Source organism: Glandiceps talaboti, chromosome 21 (assembly GCF_964340395.1).
Source record: "Glandiceps talaboti chromosome 21, keGlaTala1.1, whole genome shotgun sequence".
NCBI classification, from domain to species: domain Eukaryota; kingdom Metazoa; phylum Hemichordata; class Enteropneusta; family Spengelidae; genus Glandiceps; species Glandiceps talaboti.
The window spans coordinates 263,113-272,500 of record NC_135569.1 but is presented as its reverse complement, the minus strand read 5'-3'; the positions used below and the strand labels follow the sequence as shown (position 1 = coordinate 272,500).

At 34.2% G+C, this 9,388-nt stretch overlaps 2 protein-coding genes across 2 annotated transcripts in view; one reads left to right on the top strand and one right to left on the bottom strand.

Annotated features, from left to right (window-relative positions):
• The window catches only part of LOC144451554 (serine/threonine-protein kinase mTOR-like), a 109,220-nt gene that overhangs the window by 14,904 nt on the left and 84,928 nt on the right, over nucleotides 1-9,388 (bottom strand). The gene's annotated exons all lie outside the window — the stretch shown is intronic.
• LOC144451555 (uncharacterized) lies at nucleotides 2,729-6,025 on the top strand. The gene has a single exon (XM_078142432.1). It carries the CDS (start codon nucleotides 2,741-2,743, stop codon nucleotides 5,675-5,677), a length of 2,937 nt encoding a protein of 978 aa, XP_077998558.1. The 5' UTR covers nucleotides 2,729-2,740; the 3' UTR covers nucleotides 5,678-6,025.

The window sequence follows — 9,388 nt, the reverse complement described above, 5'->3', positions numbered from 1 at the left end:
ATGGTTGAATGGTTAGAGTGGCTGGCTTGGAATCTGTACTGCAGTCCTGGTTATGGAGTCATGATGGTTGAATGGTTAGAGTGGCTGGCTTGGAATCTGTACTGCAGTCCTGGTTATGGAGTCATGATGGTTGAATGGTTAGAGTGGCTGGCTTGGAATCTGTACTGCAGTCCTGGTTATGGAGTCATGATGGTTGAATGGTTAGAGTGGCTGGCTTGGAATCTGTACTGCAGTCCTGGTTATGGAGTCATGATGGTTGAATGGTTAGAGTGGCTGGCTTGGAATCTGTACTGCAGTCCTGGTTATGGAGTCATGTGCTTTCTTTTTTTCTTTCAAGCCCTCCAATATGTGTGTAATTATTTATTTGTCAGAAATGTACTACTTTAAGGCCAGTGCTATTTGAGTATGCCTAATAAATAATTATTATTACTAACTGTAATAATAGTATAGTATAGAAATAGTTTACTTTATTTACTTAAAATTACTTTACACAAAATTGTAGGTAGGGCCAATAAATAGACTGGAGCAAGTATTCAACGTGATGAAACCAGACACCTTGTTTACTCTATATGGTATGGCCTTGTTAAAATAACACCTACATAGTACTTGTACTTTCTTTGCTTTGCTGACTAGCAATTGAGAGTGACAAGTGATATCATCTTACAATAGGGTCAAAGTAGTCCAGTGATCTTAGTTGTGACCTGAACACATCACATTCCATATATGTCTACACCCTAGACACTGTGTACTGGTAGACTGAATATATTAAAGTCTGGTGTCTTTTGCTATGCTAATATTTGTGTATTGCCTATCAGTGGTCACATGTTATCACATGACTGGGTCTTTCCAATGAAATGTGCATGCACACCCACTTTAGGTACACCCACACAATTCAAGGAAATAACCTCAACTTTGATAACTGAACGTAGTTTCAGATAAAGTACCTCTGTAGAAGGAACATGTCAGCTGTTACAACATGCTATAATTTTACTTGGTGGTGGCAGTTACTTATCTTTCCAGCTGTTAAGAGAGGCACTTGTAACTTGCATGCACTACTACTTACTACTAGCAAAGTTGGTACAAGACCTAGCAGTATACTATAAGAAGAAACAGGTATGTGACATTATATATAGCTGTCTTCATGTATGCTGTATGCTTTTTACATGACTTTCTATCTGTCCTAGACAAGATCACTCAGTTAGTTAATTTCATTCACTATACCGTAGTCTTGCAAAAAGTTATGAAAATGATACAGAAGCAGGTCAAGGGTCGGTAAAAGTTTGTATGATGAAATAGAACTTCCTGATTCATAGTTTTTAGATTTGACAATGGAAATATCTGTAAGCTATAAGCTTTAATAATTTTCTCTAAAATTTGCTGTGATGTTTATAAAAAACACACAATCTTTGTCCTGGGCCTTCAACAAAGTAGTAACATAAAAAAGTCCATAATTTCTGTGCAAAATTATGTCAACATGAAAATAATATTTTAAATAAATGAGTATGTACCGGTAGTATCATAAGGGTGTCTTGTCTGCTGACATAATTTTATTTCCTAGTAAAATGATACTCTGTGGGAGCTGGGGGATAAGTGGGAAGGGAGAGACACCATCACACAGAGACAGCAGTAATATGTCGCTGAGTCTTCACATAAATATTTTCAGACGAACCTTGTTTATGATCACAAGTACTAAAGTTAGAATGAAATTAAGTTTTACTTTCACAACTATGACTCCTACTCACAAGGTCTGTAAATTTACAGTAAATCAAATCACAAAGTCAATGTTTGTCAAGATTCTGTCACGTTAGAGAATCAATCAAATCAATTTACTACAAGGTAGTTAGCAGATATTACGGTACAACTTTTGACTTTATAATTACTGGTCATTGATTCTCATTAATGTTTGTGAGAAAAATGTTTACTTTGAGTCAATTCCTGGAATTAGGTATACAGAAGGTCAATGTTCAGGGTTAATGGTGAAAGGTTACATTGCAATGATGTCCACAGGATACAGTACATGGAAATGTAAACTGATTTCTTTGCCTAATAAAATTACCAGACTATTTAGTATAACCTATAATAATTGGTAGACAGTGTCTATGGTTCAAAGAAATACTCACCTACTATATAATAATGCCCATATCAGTAAGCTTGGAGGATTTTTAATGTCAATATCATGAGAATTTAATTGTGATATATTCTCTAAATATTAATCCAAAAATCCAAAATGTTCTCCTTTTTTACTGATTATTATGTAAAATGAACAATTGATTGGCTGCAGTATCCATATACGTCCATATTACAAGAATGACTGTGTCCATAGCAATAATATAGCATGAATATTAAGAAGATTTAAGTTTTTAAAGCTGGTGGAAGGCTGGCAGATTTTTATGTATGTTAATGTACTGGAATAGACTTAACCCCCCCCCCCCCCCCCCTCGATGTGAGCCCTTCTTGAAACAACCAACAACCCCGTAAACAAACTAAAAATATTTTGACACCCCTTTGTAAAAGTGATGACCCCCCACCTGTAAAGTCTAAACACTCCCTTATGATAGTATAGTACTGTAGTATTCCTATCACTTGTGATATGTGTAAATATTCACCCACATCCAAAAGTCCAAATCCTTTTCTATTTTTTAATTTTTTATTGATATATCAGGTGATTGGTTGATGCATACACACAACGGCTAGAAGAAGACTCAGTATCAGGATGGATCTAAAGCAGTCTGTCACCTGTATGTTGGTTATCTCACTTCTCCACATCACCGTTAGTTACTGCAATGACTTATACAAACACCAAGCCTGCCATCTAGATTACTATGACCACACTCAAGTAGACTGTAGCCATCAGCACTTGATGGCAATCCCTAAGAAACTACCATGTGATAGGAACTCTATCAAAGAACTGTGGTTGAATCTCAATAAACTTGAAGCAGTTAAGTCTAGGATGTTTAAAGGCTTCAGCAAACTCAAATCTGTGTGGCTTAATTCCAATAATATTACCACCATTGAACCCTATGCATTTGTGGGAGTTGGCAAACTGCAGTATCTTGACCTTGGGAATAATTTACTGACTAAAATAAACAGAGTTACATTTAAGGATCTTACTCTAAGAGTTCTTAACCTGAGGAATAACCCAATATCATCACTATCTGACAATGCCTTCCATGAACAGCTTAATCTGGAGGAGTTGTATTTCAGTAGGTGTCATTTTCATGAACTCACGAATCAAATGTTTTCTGGACTTACAAAGTTACAGGTCTTGGTTTTAGAGAAATGTACTATTTCGTCACTACAGAGTTACATCTTCAACAAACTACAAAACCTGAAAACTTTATCTCTAGCAGGAAATAATCTACATAATCTCGCTGGAATATCTTTTCAAGGCCTCAGTAAATTGGAATATCTTGATCTGAGTTCGAACAACTTGAAAACAGTGACAACTAATTTGTGCACTTATGCTTCTTCGCTAACAACGCTGAAATACAGTTACAATGCACTGGCATCAATACTCTTCGATGGCACTTACAAACAGTGCCAAAATTTAGTGTATGTTGAACTAACTGCTGTTATGAATGACAGTCATCTCACTTCAGACACTTTTCAAGGAATTAGTAACCAATTAACAGACCTTCAGTTCAATAACAATAACTGTACTGGCTCTGCATATTTTTCTGCATTTCGGTTTTTATCTCATATTTCACTTCTCAACCTCCGTTCCACGACTCTCTTATCTCATGTTCCTACAGACACATCTATTCACTGGGACAATTCTGAAATCACCAAAGCATCTGTGGAGAGTCTGATACTAAGCAACGTTACAGTACTACAGGGATCATTCATTCTGCCATCCATGTTAGAATACGCAATCCAGCCAATAAATAAGTCCTCACTACAGGAACTAGATCTAAGCTGTAATGCCATATCTTTTGTTCCAAATAACACGTTTGAAAATTATACATCTCTGACAATCCTCAATCTAGCTCACAATATGATTAACAGAATTAATGTTAATGCATTCATTGGTTTGCATAAATTAAAACATCTAAATCTGAACGATAATTATATATGGACAATATGGCCAGGAACTTTTAATTTCTCACCAAACTTTCCACTGATTTCTTTAATTCTTTCTGAAAATATACTAGCATTGTGGCAAAAGGGGGCATTTATGGGTTTGAAAAATCTTACAACATTGAACCTCGCAGATCAAGGAAAATTACGCATTGGTCGGGAATACTTTGACGACCTTTCCAGTATTGAAATGTTGGATTTAAGTGGAAATACTATGGGAAATGGATTCCATTTGCCTCTCTGTAACTTGCTGAGTTTGAAAATACTGAATGTGTCTCATGCCTGGATACATAGCAGATATGAGATTCCCTTCGATGACATGTCTGTGAAGTGTCCAAATCACACAAGCCATATTCAAAAGTTAGATTTTTCAGCCTCCTTCATTGATGACTTTAGTATGGTTGGGGATTACATGTATGACAACCACAAGGCATTTGAGAACTTACAAATGTTGTCTGTCTCATCAATGACTCATTTTGATATGGATTACTTTCCCTGGAAAATGTTCTCTCATCTTTCTAATTTAGAGTATTTGAAAATCAAAGATAACCACATCACCAAAATTCCAAAGAATGTGTTTGCTAATCTGACCAATCTGAAACACCTGGATTTAAGCATCAACGGTATAGCATCTATAGAAAAATCTAGCTGGAATGGACTAACTAAATTACACACTCTTGATCTCCATAATAATGCTCTTGACCGAATTGACAGTAGTATGTTTTCTGAACTTACAAAACTTTCGTATCTTTACCTTGATAAGAACAAGTATGAATGCAGTTGTGGTATTATAACTTTCTTTGATTATGTGAAGTCTACGATCTCTAAAGGCATAAAGTTAACGTCGCATTATGAAAGTTACAAAAATAAGCCCTACTGGTTTCAGGATTTTCGATGTGATATACCAAATGATCTGCATGAAAAATCAATAATTGATGTAGATCCCTATCAACCAATTATATGTGATAAGTATTTTATTTTGCAAGTCATAATCTCTGCATTGCTGGCAGGTTTGTGTATTATTTTTATTGTGTTTCGGCTCTTTCGTTATGAAATTAAATATTACTATTTCCTGTTACGACTGAAGTGCACCTGTCATGCGTATGAACATCTGCCTGAGCATGACATTAACTACGAATACGACATCAACATTTCATGCTGTGATGAAGACGAAAACTGGACATTGGACAACTTACTTCCTTATTTGGAAAATACTCTGGAGTTGAAAGTTCATATAAAGTGTCGAGATCTGTCACCAGGAATGACTAAACCGAGTCGTATTGCTGATCTGATTTGGAAGCATAGTAGAAAGACTTTATTTGTGATATCTCAGAATTTTATTGAAAATGGAGTTTGTATGTATGAATTAACAACTGCTTTTCAGAAACTTTTTGATGATAGCATGAATGTTATGGTGTTTGTTAATCTGGATGAGATACCAGGCAACAAATTACCACAAATTTTACGCTTTCCTCTCTGCAAGAAAAATCAGAATAAATGGAGAATGTATACTGAGAGAACACGAGATGAGTTTTGGCACTGTCTGAGAAATTGTATTGACCGTCATCCTCATGTTAATCACATCTGGCAGATTCATTGATAACAAGTTCAGCTTGGTCAGTTGTTAACATTTTAATGTTGATGCAGTATTCCTACACAGATGGGCTAGCAACAATGTAAGATTTGTTATGGAATTATGTATTTACATACTTATAGACATAGGCTGCATAAGGACTGAAATTTGGGTATACTATAAAATCACGTATTTGACAGAGATATAGAAAAAGTTGGTTCTGAACAAAAGAATGATTCTATTCTATGCTCTATGAAAGATAGTATTAATGTAAGAACCTAGGAGTAAAACCTTGGCCTTTAAGTGTTCTGCCATAAATGGGAAGTGTTGTGTAGTTTTATTTCATGTTGTATAATTTGTACACTTATGTTTCATGTTGTGTAATATGTACACTTATATTTCATGTTGTATAATATTTAAATACATACACCTTGTAAAGTAAGTTTTGAAGTATTTTGTGATAATTTGAAATAAAGTTTGAATTTGTACTATACTAATTTCACTCACATTTGCTGATATTCTTTCAAATTTATAAAAATGATGTAAAGATTGTATAAATCATTTTACAACAGTCCTTTACACATGTCATACTGATTAGTGATTCATGTGATACAATCAGTGTGGTCACATCAGGAGCATACTTATTGTTCAATCATGTGCAAGGACCTAGCCATTCAGAAACAAACAGCAGTATTGAGGCTTGAACCAGCAACTTGTAGATTGTAAGCCAGTCCCTCCTAAACAAACAGCAGTGTTGAGGCTTGAACCAGCAACTTGCAGATTGCAAGCCAGTCCCTCCTAAACAAACAGCAGTGTTGAGGCTTGAACCAGCAACTTGTAGATTGCAAGCCAGTCCCTCCTAAACAAACAACAGCATTGAGGCTTGAACCAGCAACTTGTAGATTGCAAGCCAGTCCCTCCTAAACAAACAGCAGTGTTGAGGCTTGAACCAGCAACTTGCAGATTGCAAGCCAGTCCCTCCTAAACAAACAGCAGTGTTGAGGCTTGAACCAGCAACTTGTAGATTGCAAGCCAGTCCCTCCTAAACAAACAACAGCATTGAGGCTTGAACCAGCAACTTGTAGATTGCAAGCCAGTCCCTCCTAAACAAACAGCAGTGTTGAGGCTTGAACCAGCAACTTGTAGACTGCAAGCCAGTCCCTCCTAATCATTCAACCATCATGACCTCATCACTTAATTGAGTCAAATGAACGAAAAATTTCTTCCAGTCATTTATTTATGCAGAAACAGGAAAGTTAAATAACTTTCCAAAAATGATCAAATATATACAAAACAGTTAAGTTTATTCAACATACAAGTGATCTACACTTTAAACTTTTTACAGAAATCTTTCTGATAATCTTACAAAATTTGATATACAATAATTATAAACATTTCATCATAAAAAGTGGGCCTGCCCAGTATCAAATCTCAACATCTCATACTTGGATTGAAATCAATTTTATTTTGTACCACAACTTTCCTTCTTCACTTAATATATTATTTTGACATCACTCAAAATTAAAAAATTAAAATATAGTATTTTGCAAAATGGCATGAAATAAAAGTTCTGACATAGTCACATTTTTTGACTTGTGTATTTGATATAGTATTGTTTAACAATACACACCTTTGCTCAACATGAATTGATAAAGGTTTTATTCAGTTCATAAGAAACTTCAAGTTCAAAACCAGCAAATAACTTCCAAACACTAGTCTAGATGCTACACATGGTAGCAAATTATCTCTTTACCTTGTTTAGCTCAATGAGAAATCAAGAACCAAGAGTTTTTCACTCAATTGAGTAAATCCTAATTATTAGAATGATGTAAACAATGTATAAATAGCATCCTGATCTGATAAATATACTGTATTTGGACGTTAGGTAACTGCTCCCAATAAACACCAACTGTAATTATTGGGCAGACTTCTGTGATTGATTAACAAAGACATGATGTTAGTGATAGTGTGGATGACTTTGTTTGAATTTGAAATAAGATCTCATTGAGCTAGACGTAAAGAGAGATCTTGACATTTTGATGCTTGGATAGCACTAGACTATCCACACACTATCCTTAGCCTTAGATTGATAGATTCCTCATTTTGGACACTTTTTCAATTGCTGACCACTCCATGGGAACAATTACATTAAAAGAATGTATGCAATGAATTTTTGTGTCTGTCTATTCTCCACAGAATCTTTCAACACTATCTGTATCATCATCATCATCATCATAATATTCTATTTGTTATGCCAAACTCAGAAACTTCATGATATTTGCAAAATACAGTTTCTTTGTATATTCTATGTAAAATCATTACCTCTTTATTAAACTTTTATGTTTTAATTTTATAAATCTTTGAAAAACTGTAACTTTTTACACTATGCTTTTTTATACTATGCATAGAATATCTAAATTATACTATCTTCTGGGGGAAAATTATTCATAAAAAAACTTGAAAAGTTGGAACAAATTCATCTTTAATCTTTTAGTTGTAAGTAATCTTGATTATTCAATTTTTTTACCATATTGAAATAACAGCTATGAGTATGGTATTCAGCTGAACCCCCCTAACCTTCTGAAAATGAATGCAAGTATGTATTTAAGATTCCCTATGTTTACTGTTTTGAGTCAGTTCAATTTAGAATCTAACTTTACTTTTACACACACCAGAATGACAATTAGACATACAGTAAACCAAATTTTATAATCTAAAAAATTGGATTACATATTGTTTGATAATATCAGGGAATATAGTTATCTGCATAATGCATATTTTCCACATGGTTTTTGTGAAAATAAAATATACACTTTTAGTCTTGCTATTAAAATCAATGTGCTGTGTCATTTACTTGTGTTTAATTGAGAACTAAGTACATGTACCGGTATGTACATTTGTTCTCTTATCAAAAGGAAATAAACAGTCTTTGTAAATCTCTCTAAAATATGTACAAAATATACAGAAATGAAATAAATTAATAATTGTACTTGGAATTCTCAGATAATTTCAGAACAGACTGTAAATATATTAGCAGTAAAACCTGCAATTAGAAACTTACAATTAATGAAAGTTAAAATTTCTCAAAAAAAAAATAAAATATAGAACTTGCATTCCTACATGCAGTTCATTATGAGTTCAAGCCAACACCTGAGATGAAACTTTTAGAAACTTTGCGAGAAAATCTAAGATTGTATTTGTAAGAATTCAAAGGCACATTTTTAGGCTGTTTGATTCAAAGGCTTAATTTGTACTAGTAAGAGTAAAATTCATTTCATTCTATAGTTACTTCAAACACACTATTACATTTCTGTATGCTGAATTCATCTTGTTCCTTGTAGTGATAATTTGAATTCCTGTGGACCCTACAAACCTGTGAAAATAGACTGTCCCACTACAGAAATACACAGGGCCATACCACTATATCATGTACTTCAGGTAAGTTTTTTACCATAAGTTTTATAAATTTGTAAGCAGTAATCTACCATAATTTTTAATTCATCACAAGCTGCAATATCCTTAGTCTAGTTGCTAGACCTCAGATGTTATTCCGATACAATACGACACATGACCGAACATCGCTATCAAGGATGATAAGGGAAACTTATTTGTATGTTTGACTAGATTCTCTTTCCCTCCCATTCGGTCTGCTACCAGTTTCATCAACAGATCTACCTGATTTTCAAATCTACCTCACCAGGGTTTCACACAAAAATTAACACAAGGGTAAGCTATATA

Coding starts and splice junctions, on each gene's coding strand:
- LOC144451555 (XM_078142432.1), top strand. CDS start 2,741: ATGTTGGTTATCTCACTTCTCCACATCACCGTTAGTTACTGCAATGAC.